General features: G+C 37.8%; 1 protein-coding gene and 1 long non-coding RNA gene across 2 annotated transcripts in view; one reads left to right on the forward strand and one right to left on the reverse strand.

The window, feature by feature from the left end:
* Positions 1–5,431: 5,431 nt before the first annotated feature.
* Positions 5,432–20,832, forward strand: LOC148978399 (uncharacterized). Its single transcript, XR_016169347.1, has 7 exons — positions 5,432–5,664; positions 6,354–6,467; positions 9,946–10,175; positions 15,511–15,650; positions 17,958–18,054; positions 19,394–19,508; positions 20,765–20,832. It is a non-coding gene; the product is annotated as an uncharacterized LOC148978399 (long non-coding RNA).
* The window catches only part of col28a2a (collagen, type XXVIII, alpha 2a), a 38,787-nt gene continuing 26,285 nt past the window's right edge, over positions 8,636–21,137 (reverse strand). The window contains exons 20-36 of the mRNA XM_039683147.2: positions 20,131–20,199; positions 19,905–19,976; positions 19,637–19,705; positions 19,419–19,487; positions 18,838–18,906; positions 17,977–18,045; positions 16,670–16,738; positions 16,433–16,501; positions 15,521–15,589; positions 14,668–14,748; positions 14,521–14,556; positions 13,932–13,968; positions 13,292–13,849; positions 11,895–12,145; positions 11,586–11,781; positions 9,959–10,150; positions 8,636–9,013 (exon numbers count right to left, since the gene is read on the reverse strand). Of these exons, the coding sequence (XP_039539081.2) occupies positions 9,006–9,013; positions 9,959–10,150; positions 11,586–11,781; positions 11,895–12,145; positions 13,292–13,849; positions 13,932–13,968; positions 14,521–14,556; positions 14,668–14,748; positions 15,521–15,589; positions 16,433–16,501; positions 16,670–16,738; positions 17,977–18,045; positions 18,838–18,906; positions 19,419–19,487; positions 19,637–19,705; positions 19,905–19,976; positions 20,131–20,199 (1,983 nt within the window). The 3' untranslated portion in view covers positions 8,636–9,005. The remainder of the gene's footprint in view (positions 9,014–9,958; positions 10,151–11,585; positions 11,782–11,894; positions 12,146–13,291; positions 13,850–13,931; positions 13,969–14,520; positions 14,557–14,667; positions 14,749–15,520; positions 15,590–16,432; positions 16,502–16,669; positions 16,739–17,976; positions 18,046–18,837; positions 18,907–19,418; positions 19,488–19,636; positions 19,706–19,904; positions 19,977–20,130; positions 20,200–21,137) is intronic.

Raw genomic sequence — 21,137 nt, forward strand, 5'->3', positions numbered from 1 at the left:
TCAAACTCCCTCCCCTGATCATGATGGATCTTTGCGGGGAAACCATAACGCATGATGAAGTCTTCAAAGATCTTCCGGGCTGCTGTCTTTCCAGACTTGTTTCTGGTGGCGTATGCCTGAGCAAACTTCGAAAAATGGTCTATGACCACCAGAATGTACTCTGCTCCCCCTCTACTCTTCTCCAGGTGCAGGTAATCAATCGAGATCATCTCAAATGGAGCTGTTGTCTCAATGCTCTTGATTGGGGTTCTGGTAATCCGGTTTGGTTTCTTTTGTCTTAGACATCGACACACTCTTGTGACATAATGCTCTATCTCCTCTCTCATTCTTGGCCAGAAGAAACGTGCACGAGCTGCTGCCACCATACGTTCAGCACCCAGGTGGGCCATGTCTTCATGCAGGTACTTGTATATCATACTTTTCAAGTTTTCTGGGACAACTAACTGAGTTCTGGTCATTATCTTCCTTTGCAGGATACCTTCCTCATTAATCTGCAGGCGATGCCATTCTCGCAAGAGTCGTCTCACAGGTTCTGGTTCCATCAATTTGTCTTTGTGTTTGAGATAAATTTGTTTCTGTTTCAGATCCAGTACTCGGCTGATGACTGGATCACTCAGCTGAGCACTCCTGATATCCTGAGATGTTAGCCGCTGACTGTCCACTGATCCACCCTTCAGCTCTTCCGGTAAGACATCTATGTTGCAGGTGATTGCAGATATCCAGTCCACTTCTCCACGTCGTTGTGCTTTCAGAACTTCCCCGATTGATCCCAGAACTTCCGGCTCACACTCCTGAGTACATTCTCTGACTGTGACTTCAATGGGCACTGGTCTCCGTGATAAGAAGTCTGCATCTCGATTTGCCGTCCCTGGTCTGTACTTCAGAGTGAAACGGTAGTCTGCCAGCTCAGAAACCCACCGTTGCCCTGCTGCGTTAAGCTTTGCCGTTTTCATGACATATGTCAACGGGTTGTTATCACTGTAGACAACGAAATGCGGTGCATGAAACAGGTAATCCCGGAAACGCTCTGTGATCGCCCATTTGAGTCCCAGGAACTCCAACTTCCCAGAATGCAGCTTGTAGTTCTTTTCGGCCGGGCTCAAAGTCCGAGATCCATAACCAACTACGCGGAGTTTACCTCCCTGTCGTTGATACAATACAGCTCCTAGCCCTTCTTCTGACGCATCGACATGAAGGACAAATGGCTTTTCAAAGTCTGGATATGCCATAATGGGTGGGCTTGACAACTCTGTAATCAGCTTCTCCAGCGCTTCCTGATGTCTCCCTGTCCACTCTACTGGCTGTGATGGAGGTGCTTGCGAGGAGTTCCCTTTTTTTCCGGGGCCTTTCCTTTTGCACGTGTTGGACTTTGTCAATAGTTCATATAAAGGCTTGGCTATTCTGGCAAAATCAGCGATGTATGATCTGTAATAACCAAGGAAACCCATGAGCTTCCTCACCTCACGGACAGTGCTAGGTGTTTCCCACTTTAGTGCTTGCACAGCCTCTTTTTCTTTGGGGTTCATGCTGTACCCATGTTCAGAGACGATGCGGCCCACATAGCAGACTTCCCGCTTAAAAAGGTCACACTTCTTTGGCCTTAGCTTGATCCCACACTGCTGCTGTCGCTGTAGCACTTTCTTCAAGTCCTCTAGGTGCTGGTCAAAATCCTTGCTGAAGACCAACACATCATCAAGATAGGGAACACAGATATCATCCCTTAACTCTCCTAGACACTCTTCCATGTATCTCTGAAAGGTGGCGGGTGCATTTGTGAGGCCAAAAGGTATCCGCACCCACTCATAGAGCCCCCAGGGTGTTATGAATGCCGTGTATGCCCTACTGTCTTTGCTCATGAAGCCCTGATGATAGGCTTTACCCTGATCCAGCACAGTGAACCAGGAGTTCCCCCCTAAATTTTCCAGTATCTCTTGGATTCGTGGGATGGGATGTCGGTCAGGGTGTGTCTTCTCGTTGAGCAGCCTGTAGTCCACACATAGACGCAAGCTCCCATCCTTCTTTCTCACACACACAACTGGCGAGGAATAGGAGGATGTTGACTTTTGAATCCACCCTTGACTCAGCAGATTCTGTATGTGGGTCTTCACCTCTTGATATAGGGGTCGTGGTATTGCATTGTACGTCTTTTGTACAGGGATTTTGTCTTTCAAACAAATGTCCATTCTGAGGTCCGGAATACATCCAGTGTCCCAGTCATCCTTAGCAAACGCTCCACTATTCTCTCTCAACAGCTGTCTCACACGTTCCTGTTGTTCTCCAGGTAAGTGACTGAGGTCCACTGGCGGGTCCCATCCTTCACTCTCCTGAACTGTAGGTTGGGTCTCTGGCGGTACGTCATTGTCACCTTGTGCTAGCTGAGATTGGAATTCAGACGGAGACTTCACTTCCAGTTGATGAATGGCATCCACTGCATGCAGCCACCCCAGGACAGTCCGTGCTGTAAGTGTCACCTCTTCTCCTGTGGTATTTTCCACCATCACTGTAATGTTATCATCCTCATTCAGAGGCATCTGAATAAGCTGTTTGTTTACCTTTATGCCTGCAGGCCAGGGTGCTTCCAAATTGGGTTCCAACATTACGTGTGTTCCAAGGGTAACCGTCTTATTGAGCTTTCCACAACTGACGTTCACTCTCGCGCAGCTTGGAAGAATAATGGATTTTCGTCCAAGTCTTGCAATATGACACCCGCTGCTGTTTTTGCGTTTCTTCAGGAGTGACAGAACGGCTTTTGCTTTCCTAGGGCTAACTTCCAGGGATGAACTCAGTGTGTTTACAAGGGAACTCAAAGGAATCTGCTGTGCTGCATTAGCTTGGACCAGTTCCTCAATCACATTAAAGCCGATTATGGGTTTCTCCAATTCACTGGATGCAATGAGAATTGGTGCCATCAGGTGTGTGCCCCTTCCTTCAGTCTCAGTGTTTCCAGACAGACAAAACTCCACTTCCATCCAGCCTTCATATGGGATGCTTGTCCCATTCGCTGCTGTCAGGTTGAGTTCTCCCTCCTCAAGCAGCTCTCTCACTGGTCTCACCTCTGCGTCAGGCAGGTGTCTTTTCTTCCACTCCGAGCCCACAATTGAAACCTGTGACCCCGTGTCCCAAAGCACTGATGTTATGACACCTCCGAGAGAACATTGCACCAAGCATCTGCGTCCCACCAAACTGGCTGTTTTCTCCTGTTTGTTCGACCACGGTCCTTCAGATAAGCAACCTCTTGGTAAGTTTTCAATAATGTGTGATGTAATCTCAATCTTGCTTGACGTTACATTGTTCACAGTTCGTTTTCGACAACCCGCTGCCCAGTGCTCACTGCTGCCACACTTGTAACAGTGTTCACACCTTCCCTCTGAGTTAGACTGTTCACATTGGTTACAGCGCCTGGTGGTTGGTCGAACAGGTGGAAATTGGTTGCGAGGGAATCTTTGGTTACTGTTTCTAGTCATCTGAGGTCGTGATGTTTGAGCAAGGCTCGCTACTTGAGACGTCAGGTTCTGAATTGCCTCACAGATCACTTTGTCTCGAGCATCCAGCTTTTCCATCAGGTTGTTAGGCTTTGGAGCTTTCTCTTTTTTCATCCTGACATCTTGTTCAGCATGTGCCTGTTCCTCTTCCATAACTGTGGCCACTTTGGCTATTTTTGGTCGAGTGGTTGAGAACTTGGTTTTTCTTTCTAGCTCAAGACTATACGACATGTTCATTTTCTCCAACAGCACTTCATCTTCCACCCGTGGGTTTTCCAGGTAGGGTTTTAGATCTGTTCGTACGCTGTCATCATGAAGGCCAGTCAGAACTGTCTGCAAAAACTGATTCTGGATTAGCTCGTGATTATATCTTAATCCTGCCTTTACATTTTCAGATGCTGATAAAACCCTCTGCCTGAGATCCATGGCTCGAACTAAGAACTGGATCGGCGTTTCTTTGGGTTCTTGAACTGCACGTGTGAGTGAGTGATACAATTCAGTTGCATCCTTTTCAATAAAATGTGCTCTGAGAATTTGTTTGAGAGCAGGCAATGTTAAGTCTGTCCTACTCTCCAGGTAACTTCTCAAACTGACACCTGGGATGATGGCTTGAATGACTGCCTCAACAATTTCTCCCTCATCATAACCCTTTTTGCAGGCCCTGTGAATCTGTCTGTCCAGGCTGGTGAAGTTTAATTTGTCCCTCTGGCCCGGTTCACCTATTTGCCCAATTATTTTGAGTTCTTTTTTATACACTGGATGCACTAGCGTGACATTTTCTCCTGAAACTGATGAATTTTGCAGTTTTCTGTCTGTTCTGGCATACAGTGATTGTGTTGCAGTGTTTTCCACAGGTTTTTCTGATGCAATTCCACTAACGCCCACAGAGTGGCGCTCCAGGTCAACTTTTCGCTGCACCTCGTTGGTTGCTTCAACCCCTACACTGGATGAGCTCTCGGTTTCCTCTTCGTCAACACTTCTCAAACTTTCAATCTTTTCCTTTGTCTCTAACAACATAGACAGCCCTTCATCTTCGAGTGAAACAACATCATCTCCCTCTAAATGCTGCAGAATGCGTCTTCTCAGCGCGCGAGGCGTGTGTGTCTCATCCTCCCCCACATTTAGCATTAACATTTCACACAAACTTCTCAGTTGCGAAGCAGATAACTCGAGTAATTTACTCTCTATTTCATCCAGCGTAGCTTCCCACACAGGCAACATTATGGCCACTCACTGAACAGATTAACTTAACTCACGTTCGCAGATTGCAGTTATTTTTCCGCCGTTTCAAAGTCCACTCTCTCCGTGAATCGCGGCTCGTTCTCAGCTCGCGCTGCACTCGCGGCTCGTTTCATCACTTGCTGCTTTCTTCTTCCCGAAATCCGTCACAACCGAGCAGAAACACCAATTTTATGTTGCCCCCTTGGACAATAACGACGACAATCAGTTCTTTTCTGTAGATTTATTTGCTCCGGTTGTTTTCTCTTTTGTTTCTGTGACAGATTTTTGAGCTCAATTTTTACATGAACAACAACATGCGTGAACTGCGTTTTTTTTTTTACACTTCTTCACTCTCTTTTTCGAACCGGTCTTCTCAACCCACAGCGCCCCCAACAGTATACATATTTTCTGAGGCTTTCTACATTTATACTGTTAACATTATATTAGTACAGATTATGTACAATAAACAAAAAAAACAAATTTAACAATTATTTGAGGTCATTACACAGAGTCTGCTGTTCCAGAGTTCCAGAGTTCCAGCGTCTGCGGTTCCAGAGTTCCAGCGTCTGCTGTTCCAGAGTTCCAGCGTCTGCTGTTCCAGAGTTCCAGAGTTTGCTGTTCCAGAGTTCCAGCTTCTGCTGTTCAGAGCTGTTCTCTGCCTACAGAGACATGTTTTTTTTTTGTTTTTTTATTTTTTTTATTTTTGTTTTTTTGACGGCCTGCTAATGGGGCGGGCAGCTAGAGGATGGTTGGGAGATTAGATGAATGTGATAATATATGTTTGGGCCTTTTTTGGACCTGAAATTGCTGATACAACCTTTACTGTTTCATGATCATGAACTTGATCTTTTTTTTCTACGTCTAGAATCAAGCAGATGTGACAGCAATGCGCACTCTTGTTCTCCGGGGATTACCTATCCTGCTTGGAGATGATGTGAGCAATTTCTACAACACTTGCCATGTAAGTTCTCATTGAAATCATTTTTGAAAGGGTTACTTCTCCCAAAAAAAAAAAAAATATTTGCATTAATTGAACTCCATTGAAAGTTTTTTTTTTTTTTTACCAAAAACTCTACTAGTTACCAAAACTTTTCATAATTTAAGTATTAAAATCAAAATGCATTTCTTGACAAAATGTGTATTTGCGCCATTTTATTGAGACGAAAAAATTAATGTTGATTACATCCTATGAATGCAGTACAAAGACAAAGGTTCCAATATGTGTCAATTCAGTGTAAGCCAGAAGGGTGATCAGGAAAATATTAGGCAAGTCACCTTTAATTTTGTAGCATTTATACAATATCAGTTTTCAAAGCTGCTTTTTATTGGTCAAGAGGAAAATGATATAGTGATGCAAACTTTTCTCCAAAGAAAATGGTGTAAAATTACAACTCATTAGTTCAGTGTTGACTTCATCACATCATTGTAAAGACCATAATTTGTAAAAACAGTGATGTTATCTCCTAGTTCTGTTCAGTTCTTATACAATTTAATTAATATACCATGAATATTTAAGAGTCGGGCATAAAACAAAGATTATAAATGATAAATACTTAATGGTACATATATTAAAGGCAGGTCAGATAACTGACAATTAATCAATTGGCACATTTCCCTGTTGTAATATTTTTATTGTTTGGTTTCATTCAGGTATGTGATGTTGATGAAGCACGCATCAGTTAGGCTGCTGACTGTCATGGATGAAGAAGCTCTTTCTCCAAATAAGCTATACCTTTGCCCAGTGTGCAATTATTTTGGAGGGAGGTATCGTAATGAATAACTTGCAGAACCAGCCTCAGGCCATTTGCGTCTTGTTTGGGCTGTCTTATGCTTTGAATTTGGACTACCCAAAAGACATGAAAAACACTCTTAATTTAGAGTTTAGAGGCTGCCAGTGTATTCATTTTTAAAGTGCATGTGTGTCAGAGACATTTCTTTTTATTGTTTAATGAATTAAGCCACTTTGTGCACTTGTTATATAGGCCTTAAGGTATTGGAGTAAAGCTTACTTGTTATTTTTAAGGCAATCGGTTTGCATGGTTTTAACAAGTAAACTGAATTGCTTTTGAAGTTGTATGCAGAAAACATCAGAGTTAACACAACTCTCATAAATTAGTAGTTAGGAATAATCACAAAGTATATTTTACTTGAAATTATTTAGTTATTAAAAATAGTAATTCGGAGTAGTCTATACTAAGAAAAGTACATCTAAAGTAAAGTATCAAGTATACTATACAAATTTGTTTTAAGTTACTACAACTCTCAGACACTTGTTAGTACTACAGACTATTCCTGTTTCACGTTACTCGTTTTTTTCAAGGCAATCGGTTTGCATGCTTTTTTTTAAAGTAAGGTTTACAAATTGGATTTTACAGTGTAGTATATACTAGCTATAATAAGCTGCCAGGATTCATATGTTTAAATCAGTTATCTACATTAAATTATTATATGTCTAATAAATTAAACTATTACTTGTGAATTATTTTGGTTAAAGATGTTCAGAAACAAGCAAAAAGTTAGACATCATTATTAAACAAATATTTTATTCAAGAATTCCACAAAAGAATACCTTAAAATATATAATTTGCATAAAACAGTCACTAATACTAATTAGAAAAGGGTTGTTTCATAAAAAAAATGTCTAAATAACACTATAAAGCCACTGTGACACATGAAAAAAAAAGAATATATACAAAATGTTTTTGGTTTTGAAAATCATAATTGCATTTACATATTACAACTTAGTGACTTGAATGCTTGACGTTCTTTTACTCCCTATGAAATGACAGTATCCCTATAAAACCCTCAAGACATAATTTATGATGTTTCTGCAACCTGCTGAATCCTGCCTGTGTCTTTACTCAAGTCACAAATTGCATATAATTTTTAAATAAAACAAAACATATATATACAATCAATTCCCAGTGAAGGTTGTAAATAATATTTCTGCATGTCACAACTGTCACATGTAGAGCAGTGCACAGATTCTCAGTGGATACCAAGACAAATAAGAAATGTACTCACTACAAATAAGACACTTGTTCATCTTCAGAACACAAATGAAGACCTTTTTGAGGAAATCAAAATCAATTTCTGTCCTTCCTTTGACAGCTACTCAACTACCACTTTGACGCTTCAAAAAGTTCATAAAGATATTGTGAAACCAATCTATATGAATTGAGCGGTTTAGTCCAAATTTTCGAAAGAGATTCGATCACTTTACATGATAAAGAACATAAACAGGAGCTCAATCGTACATGCAAACCCCATTGGTTCTTGCTGAAGCTCAAACGTGATGCGTAACATGAGAATGAACCTCATTGGTTCTTGCTGAAGCTCAAACGTGATGCGTAACAGGAGAATGAACCTCATTGGTTCTTGCTGAATCTCAAACGTGATGCATAACACGAGAATGAACCTCATTGGTTCCCGCAAGTCAAGCGAACATGCTTTAGCTGCCGTTTACCACAACTGATGTGTGAGTTAATGAATGTTTATAAATAAATTAAATCTGTTCATCATATAAAGTGATCGAGTCTCTTCAGAAATTTAGACTAAACCGCTCAATTCATTTGAATTAGTTTTACAATCTCTTTATGAACTTTTTGAAGTGTCAGTTTTGTAACGTTAGCTGTCAATGGAGGGACAGAAAGCTGCTCTTAGATTTCATCGGAAATATCTCCATTTGTGGGCTGAAGATAAACGAGAGTCTTACGGGTCTGGATGGAACGAAATGAGGTCGAGTAATTAATGACAGAATGATTATTTTTTAGTTGAAATGACACTAACTCTTTCCTAGTCCTTGACGACATTTTCGTGCAATCCATGTTTTCACTGGTGCACGGTAGGGGGCGCGATTGCTCATGTTTTGAAAGAGTCAAAAGCAAAAATGCGATTTTCTCAGCTTAAAAAAAATTTTTTTGGGAGGTGAATCTTACTCATTATTCAAGTGTTGATAAAAAATGGATAAAGCTAGAATAAAATGTTTTTGTTTGTTTGTTTTTAAAGCAGAGGCTCTGTTAATTCGTACGTAGGCCTAGGTTGGTTCATTTATTCTTACAACAAAATATTCTGGAGGCCAATTTTTTTTTTGAAAAATGATCAAAGATGCTGATGTTAGCTAGCAATTAAAAAAAAATAAAAATCGCTGGCTGGAAAGAGTTAAAGTTGGGGAACATTTTTAGGATATGTAAAGAAGTGACTGAAGTGGGCATCTGTCATCAAGGTACATCATCATCATCACCAGCATAAAGTTCATTTATTGAGGTTGAGTAGAATGACTGATGTAGATCTTCATCCAGTTTAGCCAGCTATAAAAACAAAGGCAGAAAAAGTCAGTAAAAGATGCGTTTTTGACAGTATTTGTTATATAATGTTCTCAAGTATTGCGTCTGTAATGCATTGCCAAAAGTTTATCTAGACAACAAGCAAAAAATAATTTCAAATTTCTGCTTTTAAACCTTCCGGAACATAATCAGTTCAGTTCCATGCTTTAGTTAATGTAACTGTGTTTTAGGTATCATTTATTTTGTATAAAAATTTAATTAAATTTACATTAAAACCATAATTGGTGTTATGCCACAAATTATGTTATTTTAGGATGTTTTCACATAATATTATATTTGTATTTAATATTTTGAATTTCACTTTTCATTTTAGATAAAGTTTTAGCAATTTTGTTATGTGCTTGTGTATTTTTTTATCAGTTTTTTTAATTTATTTTTTTAATATGCAGTATAAAATTTACTTTTTTCAGTATTAGTAAAATTAGTATTTCAACTTATTTCAGTTGCTAAAGCAACAGCTCTAATTTTTAATTTGACATTTTTCATCAAACAATCATATTTGAAATTATTTCAGCTTTATTTCAATTACAGACAATAATTTAAATTATCAAATTATTTAGTTTTAGTTAACAATAAATAGTTACATAGTTAACAAATTTAACTATGAGAATTCAGACTTATGTTTTTCGTTTATTATTATATTGGTGCATGTGTATGAAAATAGTTAAATATGTAAAAATAGAAAACATTATTTTAACTCGATTTTTTGCTGTATTTGAATTCTTGCATTACATTTTATGTTTTTCAGTTCATATTTTATTTAAATTTTTTAATATAATTGGTATAATAAAAACATTTTAGTCATTATTATTTTATGTTATAAAATATAATTTGTATGGTACTTGACAATATTTATTAACGCCAATATTTTTGTTTTGAATGTGTCATGTCTGCAGGAGTGAATAATACCTGTGCTGGTGAGGACACACGTCTTCTTGCATTCTTCTTCAGTGTGGAAACGGTTGTCGTTGCCCTGACAGCCTCCATACCAGAACTGAGCACAAGCGTTTGCCTGTTTGTCGTAGTACCAGCGAATGATGTAGTCTCTACAGGAACCCTGACTGAGACTGAGCTGACACCGAGGATCCAGGGGAGCTGATTCTGACAAACCGCAGAAGAAGAGAAAGTAAGATCAGTACACTTAAACCTATCATGAACCTATCATGCTTTTTTGCACTTTCAACTTTCTTTAGTGTGTAATGTTGCTGTTTGGGCATGAAAAAGCTCTGCAAAGGCACTGCAAAGGGAGTTATTCTCTACATCAGTGTCACTGTTTCTGAACTCCCTGAAATGCCTCCATTCTAGTCTTGAGTTTTCTTCCTGGTACGAACGTCATAATATTCCTCATTTAAAAAGTTCAACCTACAAATATAAGGCATACGCAAAAAGGGCCAAAGCTTGGTTGAGTTAGTTAGTAGAGTGTTGAAACTCACGGTTAAAGGAGTAGTTCACTTTTGAAAAAACGTTTACTGATAATTTACTCAACCCCATGTCATCCAAGATATCCATGTCTTTCTTTCTTCAGTCGAAACGAAATTAAGGTTTTTGATGAAAACATTCCAGGATTTTTCTCCATATAATGGACTTCAATGGTAACCAAATGGCTCAAGGTCCAAAAGACACTTTCAGTGCAGCTTCAAAGGGCTTTAAACGATTTCAGACGATGAATAAGGGTCTTATCTAGCGAAACGATCGCTCATTTAAAATAAAAATAACAAAGTTTAAGTTTTATAAGCTCAAATGGTCGCCTTGCTCTGTTCTGTGATGAGTGTTCATGACTCTCCTGTTCGAACTCGTTCATCAAAATGAACAAATCTTTTCCCGAGTCAAATCGTTCATTTCGTTTGTTGAATGAACCAAAAGACATGAAAAAAGATTCATTCATTTTGATAAACGAGTTCGAACGAGAGTCACAGAACAGGGCAAGGTGACCATTTGAGCTTATAAAACTTAAACTTTGTTATTATTTTTTTTTAATGAGCGATCGTTTCGCTTGATAAGACCCTTATTCATCGTCTGGAATCATTTAAAGCCCTTTGAACAGTTTGCAGTTTGCACTGAAACTGTCTTTTGGACCTTGAACCGTTTGGTTCCCATTGAAGTCCATTACATGGAGAAAAATCCTGGAATGTTTTCATCAAGAACCTTAATTTCTTTTCGACTGAAGAAAGAAAGACATGGACATCTTGGATGACATGGGGGTGAGTCAATTATCAGCAAAAGTTTTTTTAAAAGTGAACTACTCCTTTAAGGTAAGGGTGCGTGACATTTCCGAAACTCGCTCGAAGCAATTGATCAATCACAGCACACCGGTCCATCCAACCAATCAGAGCACATTGTGCTGTTCAGAAGGAGGGGCTTCATAGAGAAGGAACTAAACCAGAGTGTTACTGACAGACTGGAAGAAAGGTGCTGCAATAATGTAAAATGTGGACCCCAAAAACAAATCAAGACTTTATAGATAGGCATAATGGGAGTAAATGACCAAATTTTCCATTTAGCTGGTGAATGTTAGTGTGTAGGCCAATGTTATTACCTTTTATCACTACAGGGCGAGGCTTTGCGTTCACATTAACCGAGGTAGAATGTGTCGACACTGATGAAGATGCTGAGGATGACGAAGAGGTTCCTTGCTGTACAGGTTGGACAGTCTTGTTGACAACAGCAATGGTGCCTCCACTTTGAGTTTGTGTCTTTATGTCATGATCCTCTGCTTCATAGTCACTCTCCACCTGCACAGTAGCCACAACACACACTCAGACAGCGCCCTGCTTCAAATCACTTTGCATGTGTTTACATTGCAGTATAGATGAAATTCACAGTAAGTTAATTTATGTGAGCTGACCTGTGCTTTGAGAGGGCCAGGGTTGATGGGAAGAGGTATACTGTGTCCTCTGTCTCTGGTGTGACCCGCCGATCTGTCCAGTGACTCCTGAAATCTGTTACCATAAACATTGTTCCCATACGTGTAAACGTCTTTTTGGCCATTATTGTAGCCATAGCCGTTGTTTCCGTTCACGCCATTGGTGATCTTGTTGAAGAAGAGGGCCCCGTTCTCATCCTCACAGAACTGGCTGACCAGCTTAGACTCCAGAGCTGCATAAATACATGAACACAGACAAAGACGCAGTTTGTTTGAGTTTGAAACTGTTGAAATGTTGACTACAGGAATCCTTAAGCTTTGCATTTAGACTCTTCATGATGACTTTGCTGATGCAAAATTAAGCAACATCATGAATATTGCGTATCATTAAACTCAGCATGAGTTAAGACTTGTGTAAAGATGTTTAAAAAGTGTCTCCGATTTAAAAATCTAGAAAAAAAGTTTTACAGTTTTAATTGGTAAGATTAATTCATTTAGGGAATCAGTTCAAAATTTCCATTTCAATTAATCGACTCGGAATCACTCAAATGCAACTCGGACTTATGTTTTTTATTTTTATTAATTTTTTTTATATGTAGGTGTATATTACTCTTTATTGTTATATTGGTGCACCTGGATAAACATAGTTGAACTAGATTTTTGCTGTATTTTAATTCTTGCATTACACATGTTCAGTATGATTAGTGTCAATGGTGACCATATATATCTATATATATCTCTCTCTCTCTCTCTCTCTCTCTCTCTCTATATATATATATATATATATATATATGCTCTCCTAAATCATTAGGGATTGTAAAATCTAGTCCTAGTAAACAAATACAATTGTTTATTCAGTATATATTATAATCCTTTTGAAATACATTTATTATTTAATTTATATTATAAACACACATTTTTATATTTTTCAGCCTGTTGACAATATTCAACATCGTTAATGCTTTATAAAATCATTGTCTAAAAATATTTAAAATATTTATATTTATATTATATTGTCAGCATTGTATACATTTCAAATATAAATAATTTTAAAATTTTGATTTATTGTTTTTTGTTTTTATATATATATATATATATATATATATATATTTAATTTTTATTAGTTATTTTATATTTTACAGTATTATTTCATTATCACATTATAATTCAGTCTATTGACAATATTCAATATTGCCATCGTTTATTTTATTTATTTTTATAATAAAATTTTTTATTATATTTTTAGCCTATGTTTTGTTATATTTAATACAATTTATCGATTATTATTTTATATATTATAAAATATATCACCCAGACCAATATGCAGTTAAAAATACATAATAATTTCTGCATATAGGCTATTCTTCTTCCATGCTCACCTGGCAGCGTGTTGTAGTCATCAATGAGGAACATGTGTTCACTGTCCGGGTCAGAGGCAATGAGGTTGAGCTCTCTCAGGAACTCTGCTTGCGTTGGGTCAGATGTGTTCACGATTCCCAGCGCATACATCTCAATATTGGCCACTTGAGCTTCACGTACCGCAATATCCAGCTTAACAGATTCCCTTTTATCCGTTTGTCCATCCGTAATGACGATGGCTACTTTCCTGACACCGTTCCTGGCGCTGTAAAAGGCCTCTTGTGTGGCTTTGCGGATGGCAGTGCCAGTATAGGTGCCCTCTCCCATGTAAGGCATGTTCCTGATCGCCTTCTTAACATCCTGCTTTGTCATATACCTGGCCAGGTTAAACTCCAGATGGACTTCCAAACTGTAAATAATGAGACCAATTCTCGTGGCATTACGGCCCACAGTGACACGGTCCACCAAGGCTGTGACAAAGTCCTTGATGATCTCAAAGTTTTCCGGGCCCACGCTCTCAGAGCTGTCAATCACAAACACCAGCTCCATGGGCCTTTCCTTGCACTTGATACCACATCCTAGAAATATACAGCCATGTCATGACGCACCTGTTATTTCATTATCAATTTCAAATCATTTGATTTGCCATTTTTAACTCACCACAAATCTCCTTGATCAGCTTGATAATGTCTTCTCTCTAAAAAACATTAAAAATGACTGAATTTACTAATATTTAGAGTGCATATGGGTGCAATTTTTCTAATACTGTATTACCTATTTAACAAGCTTGATTATGTCTTCTCTGAAAAAATTATTGAAAAATGACTGCATTTGCTAATATTTACATTGCATAGTTTTCCAAACATTAACTCAAGCTTGATTATGTTTTCCCTCTAAAAACTTTACTTATTTATTATAATATTATAGTTTACTTATATTTTATAATATTATAGTTACTTATATTTACAATGCATATGTTGCATAGTTTCGCTAAAATTAACTCCTTAATCAGCAGGATTGTCTTTCCTCTGAAAAGCATTGAAAATGACTGAATTTGCTAATACTTACAAAGCAAATTGTTGCAAAATTAACACTTTAATAAGCATGATTATGTCTTCTCTCTGAAAAATCATTAAAAATGACTGCATTTATGAATATTTACAATGAATATGGCATCATTGCATTCCTAAATTTAACATACACTAAAATGAATATACAATTGAAAAGATGCAGATGTATTTGATCTTACCGTGAGTCCTTGTTCACCCTTGAATCCTGGTCTTCCCTAATGGAGGAGATTTAAAAACTCATTAAACACTAATGTACAATGTGATTTAGTATTTACACGGCCTGCTCTTTGCACAAACGATAGTTTATAGTGACTAAATTAACTCACAGCAAGTCCTGGAGTCCCTGGGTCACCGAAGTCACCTTTGGCTCCTTTAAAGCCCCTTTCCCCAGGCAAACCACGATCGCCCTGCAGGACAGAGACATACAGATGAATGGGGTCATATCATTGATATCAGTGATTTTAAAATCATTCCCACTTAATATAAAATCCAAAAATAATTCATCTTTTGACCCTTTTTTCATTTAGACCTGAACTAAGCAGGTTGCTTTTATACTCTGTTTGGAATAAAACGAACACTTGTGCGATTGCTCTGTAAGTGCGATTGTTCATTTGTTGAACAAGTGTGAACGCTGCCGTCTGAACCCTGGTTCGCACCAAACAAGTGGACCCTGGTGTGGTTCGATTGAAATATGAATGCAAAGACAAAGGCAAAGACATGTAAACAAAACAAAAACAGGACATGATGTCACAAGATGCGACCCTAAAAATGACAGAATGCAGAATGCTGTTTATTCCTCTTCACAGTCGTGATGTACACAGTACATCTTGGTTTGTGTGTGTAATGTAGGGATTCCTGCTGCTGTTCCTCCTTTACACATTTTATAAGCTCTTCACAAGTTCTCAGCAGGTCAAAATACCATCATATTTCGGCTACGCACTTCCCACGAAAACATTTCTCCCAGCACACTGCCTAGTTTGGGATGTTTGTAAGTTCTGTCGTGAGATATACGTAATAAAAGCCGACCGATCAGGTTGTAAACACATCACTATGCCAATGTGAACGCTAAGTGGACCAGGACTAAATGAAACCAAGTGAACTGAACTACAAGTGTGAACACACTCTAAGACCTCTATGTAACATCTTTATAACTCCCCCGTCTTCTTTAGTTCGTCTCACCTTGGAGCCTGGAAGTCCTTCTCCTGCTGGTCCCCTCGGTCCTGTCACTCCAGGACCCCCATGATCACCCTGATGGATTCAAACTAGGTTATCTTGGACTTGGACACAATGCTAATACATTCCAGCAGAGGTGGGCAGTATTACATATTCATGATTTTGTTGCTGATTTAAAATTACATCATGACAATTATATCTTTTTTTTAATTTAGTTTAAAAGTCTTGATTATTTTTAAAGAACACCAGTCAAAATTAGGAATAATTGAGAATAGTTATGTTTTTGTCTCTTATGCTCATAAAATCTGTTTTTATTTGATCAAAATACTGTACAACAGTAATGTTGTGGAATGTTATTGTATATTTATAAGAACAAATATATACATATTTATTCCTGAGATGGTTAAGCTGGATTTTCAGCACCAGTCTTCAGTGTCACATGGTCCTTCAGAAATCATTCTAATATAAGGATTTGGTGCTCAGTTATCATCAGTTATTATTTTTAATAATGGTTCTTATTATTAGCAATGTTGAAAACAGTTCTTGCTGCTTCTATCCTCCGATAAATAGAACATTTTCAACATTTGATAATAATAAGAAATGTTTTTGAGCAGCAAATCATCATATTAGAGTGATTTCTGAAGGATCATGTGACACTGAAGACTGGAGTAATGATGCTAAAAATTCAGCTTACAGGAATAAATACATTTATTTATTCATTAAAAACAGTTATTTTAAATTGCAGTAATATTTCACAATTTTACTGTATTTATTAACAAAAATGTATAAAAAACTCCTAAAACATTGACAAATCTTGATTATCCCAAACTTTTGACTGGTAATATACTGTATATCTTGAATTAGTTTGGTTGAAAAATTTCAATGTATAATTATTTTAGCTGTACTAAATGAACCTACTTTGGGTCCCTGAATACCTTCCCCTGGAGGTCCGTTTGGCCCTGGAGGACCGGGTCTTCCCATGTTGCCCTGAAACAGCAATACAGCAGAATCAGTAAGGACAGAACAGACAGTTTGTCTTCCTTGATCGCCACAGCAACACAGACAGTCTCCCAATGCATGCTTGTTCAAATCGTGCAGTATCACAGATTCATTACTATAGTCAGGGAGATTTATGGGAATGAATATCAATCTTACCGGCTTTCCCTGCAGTCCTTCACCAGGTGGTCCTGGCAAACCAGGCAAACCCCTGAATCCAACATCTCCCTGAAGAGCAATTAAAGTTTTATCAAAAACCACCATTTAAATTCATTCCTACTATGCAGTACATTTTCATGTTCCCATTTTAAAGGGATACTTCACCTCTGAAAAGATGACTGTGTATTTAAAATGGGTCATTTATGTAGAACAAATGTGAAAATATTTTTGAATTTGGAGCTTTCTAGACTGAGTAAAGCCAGAAAATGTATTTTTGGCTTATGTGGATGAAAGACAACAACTCCCAGAATGCATTTGCTTCGCTGCCCTAGGAGGCCACGCCTACCGGTAACAGAGCGCAGTAGTTAAACAACAAGTCTAGGCAACTAGTGAGTCTCCGTGATGAAAATGTGTTTCGAGATCGCCCAAAATGTCCGGGATTCGGCTTTTGCGTTCTACAGTCGCCATTCATCATGTTTACTGTGGCGAGCGGGACGAGTGAGGGCCGTGGGAGAACGGCATGAGGCCGGTGGCGTGATTACCGATGAGCGACACCTGTGAGACCGGTCTCGTATCTCTCACGGAGGAGCGGGAATTTTCTTAGCAATGTTAAAACGCACATCAACCGATCACTTGTTTAGCGTTCATGTAAACACTACATTCAGATTCACCAATCAGAATGAATTCAGTTAGATTGAAACAAACGCTGTGCATGTAAACGATGAATGGCGACTGCAGAAAGCAAAAGCTCAATCCCAGACATTATCGGCCGGACATGTCCGGGAAAAAGAGGATGGTAACCCCTACTACTCAGCTTTCTCCACAGAACAAGAGCCTGCTAGCTTAGCTTCCAAAAAAAAGATGGCCGACACTATATGTTCATTCTGTGAGTGAGATCCTCCCTCTATGGGCGGGTTGAAAACATGCGGGAAAGACCCGACTACTGACTGTAGTCTGTTGACCTCATTAAGTGAAATCAACAAAACCAAATGTCATTATCAATGGGTTTTATGTATTTTGTGATGTGTTGTGCTGTAAACACTAAAACATCCCATCATGATTGATGCATTTATAGAATGTCAGTTGGAAAATATCAGCATTTCAAAGGATGGTTAAAAAAATACCAAAATTACCTTCAATCTCTCACTGACAAATTACTAACATTATGTAATTAATTATTATGTGATTATGTAATTAATCAAGTCATAATTAATAAAGTTTGAGTGTCCGAACACACTTTAAGTGAGAAATGACCCTCATGTGCCATCATTTATACATCCTGTGCCAGGTTCAAGTGGTAACTTCACCTTTGGTCCTGGAATACCGATGCCCTCAGGGCCGGGCTCGCCTGGTGGGCCTGGAAAACCAGGCAGACCCTGTGTAAGGTAAACACACATGCTCATATACCTATAACAATCCTTTCTAAGGGAAAAATGACTTTTTTAAGGGTAAATATGTTTTTTTAGTGATTTATAAGCATTTGGTCACAAGATCTTGCGATTTTAGGACGTGGCGATATTTCTCGTCGAGGTAAAGGCTGTCACGCGATATCCGTAATGAAGGAGTTGAGTTTGTGGCAAAACATTTTACAGTGCTTGCATCGAAATTGAATTAAATGTTGTTTGGCCAATATTAAACAACGATTTGATCATGCTGTGAAGTGTAACAACAATCACCAGGTCATTGCAGGCAATTGTTATACTATAATGTACAGAAGTTGATTATTGTCTTAGGATATTACATTATGTATTTTAACAGTGTTGTTAAATAAAATCATATGATTATTTGCTTTTGATACTTAATTTGAACCAATTGTTATTGTCTCATTGTTATTATATATGTATTTAAAAAATTAAGGCTATTGTTTACTATTTTTATTACCATGAAAATATTACCCGATTGCTCAATCAAATAATTGATAGAATACTTGATTATAAAATACAAAACAACAACAAAATAATTTTTAGTGACAGCCCTAGATAAGTTAAAACATTCATTTAAAAATGCACCTGCTTTGTTTCGTATATTGTGATTTTCAGTCACATTTTGTCATTGAAGATTATTAAAAAAATAGTGTTAAAATATTATCTCCTTTAGAACTCAATATTGTGTCACACCCCTAATGAGCATGCAGTGATACTTTAGATAAGGATGTGAAAATTGCTTACCACTGGACCAGGGAATCCTTCACCTTTAGGCCCGAATGGTCCGGGAGGGCCTGGGTTACCTCGGTCACCCTAAATGTGATAATGTGAAAAGTGAGGATATATATATAGATGAATATGTATTTATCTATAAGAACTTAAGACTCTTATGTTCACCGAGGCTGCATTTATTTGTTTAAAAACACAGTAATGTGAAATATTACAATTTAAAATGATTATAACTGAGCAGCAAATTAGAATGATTTCTGAAGGATCATGTGACACTGGAGTAATGATGCTGAAAATGCAGCTTTTCATCACAGGAATAAATTACATGTTAAAAACAGTGATTTTAAATATAATAATATTATTTCAAATATAATAATATTATATATACATACATATATATATATATATATATATATATTACTGTATTATTATTATATTAATATATATAATATTAAATATAATAATATTATTAATAATATTATTTCTCAATGCTACTGTTTTTACTGTATTTTTGATCAAATAAATGCATTATTCCAAACTTTTCTCATTCGTTTTTGTTAATTTTCTTTAGTGTTCTACAGATGAAAAAGTCGCACCTTTGGACCAGGCAAGCCGTAACCAGTCTCTCCAATCGGTCCGGGAGGACCCGTGGGACCCACATCACCCTGAAGGCACACGGAGATGAGGTCATAGCTTTAACTCTGTTTTATTGCTAAGTTGGCATTGATGAATGTGAAATAGAAACGTTCTGATTCATTGTGCTGGCAGTGGGCCTGTAAGGAGTGGCTGAGTTGTAGTAGCTTGGCTTTGTTACCTTTGATCCTGCAAGAGCTCGTCCGGGTAATCCCGGCATGCCAAGTCTTCCTGGTGTGCCTGGCTCTCCCTGAAAAGCAGTATAATGTTTGTATGATGTAACGGCATTACTTCTAAAACTCTGTTAACAACCACAAGCATTGTATTTTACTGTTACTTCAAACAATGATTGGTTTTGTAAGCTTGGAGCCAAAAAAAAAAAAAAAAATCATGCAGTTTTCCTCACATTCCATATTTATATTTAGTTCCTTTTTTATATATATTCTCACCTTTGCTCCTGAGGGGCCACTTATGCCAGGAGAACCTGGCAACCCCCGAATGCCACGTTGGCCCTGATCTCCCTATTAAGATTACAACATAGAATATCAATCAACACATACTGTAGGTTATTATAATGACATGAGATACTCTTTTGACATCCACCAGATGACCATTACAAGACGCTCATATAGAAAGAAACCCATTGAATATTAAAAAGATTAATGAATGAAGTACCTTCTCTCCTTGAGTGCCAATTCCAGTCGCCCCTTCAGGTCCCCTCAAACCTGTTGCCCCAGGCTCACCCTGAAAGAAGTGAAACACGATGGAAGGAAAATAGATCCATATTTACTAAACAGGACAAATTAGCATGAGAGAGCAATTGATGGGAGTGGAAAGTTCAGTGTGTGATCTACTGACATATTAAAGAACACAGACGCAGCCGGATCATTTCCATAATGAACATCGCAATCTAACAGCAGAGCAAATTAACATCCCACTGTTGTTAATAATTGTATCCCTTTCTCTTTTTTTTTTACTACATTTTAAGTTTTTTCCTGTGAAAAAATGTTCTTCATGCTTTAAAATAGCTTGAATGTAACTCTACACCCATACTTCATTTAGTATACACGGCTCATGAATATGCTAATTAGCCCCGCCTCCACTCACTCACAAGTTCTGAGATCCACTCGCTCAACCTACTGAGGTAAACACAATGGCATCGCTCTTTACAACATCGGACACTTAACGTAATTAATGTGATTAGCCTTTTGCTTGACTGCTGCGTTGTTTGCTAATGTTAAAATATACCGGGATAAGAAATTATCTTATTATCTAATTATTTTCTTCTCTTGAAACTCCTCTACTTTAGAGTGGTCATTGTTCATGATAGTTTAAGGAGTAGTGAGAAGAAGGAGATGAACCAAATGACACGAAAAATGATTCGTTCATTATGATGAACGAGTTCGAACAGAAAAGTCATGAACGTGCGTCCCAGAACAGAGCAAGGCGAGCATTTGAGCTTATAAAACTTAAAATTTGTTATTTATTTTTAAATGAGCGATCGTTTCGCTTGATAAGACCCTTATTCATCATCTGGAATCGTTTAAAGCCCTTTGAACAGTTTGCACTGAAACTGTCTTTTGGACCTTGAACATTTGGTTCCCATTGAAGTCCATTATATGAAGAAAAATCCTGGAATGTTTTCTTCAAAAATCTTAATTTCTTTTTGACTGAAGAAAATC

Source organism: Pimephales promelas, chromosome 7, assembly GCF_988280905.1.
Source record: "Pimephales promelas chromosome 7, fPimPro1.hap1.1, whole genome shotgun sequence".
Classification (NCBI taxonomy): Eukaryota; Metazoa; Chordata; class Actinopteri; order Cypriniformes; family Leuciscidae; genus Pimephales; species Pimephales promelas.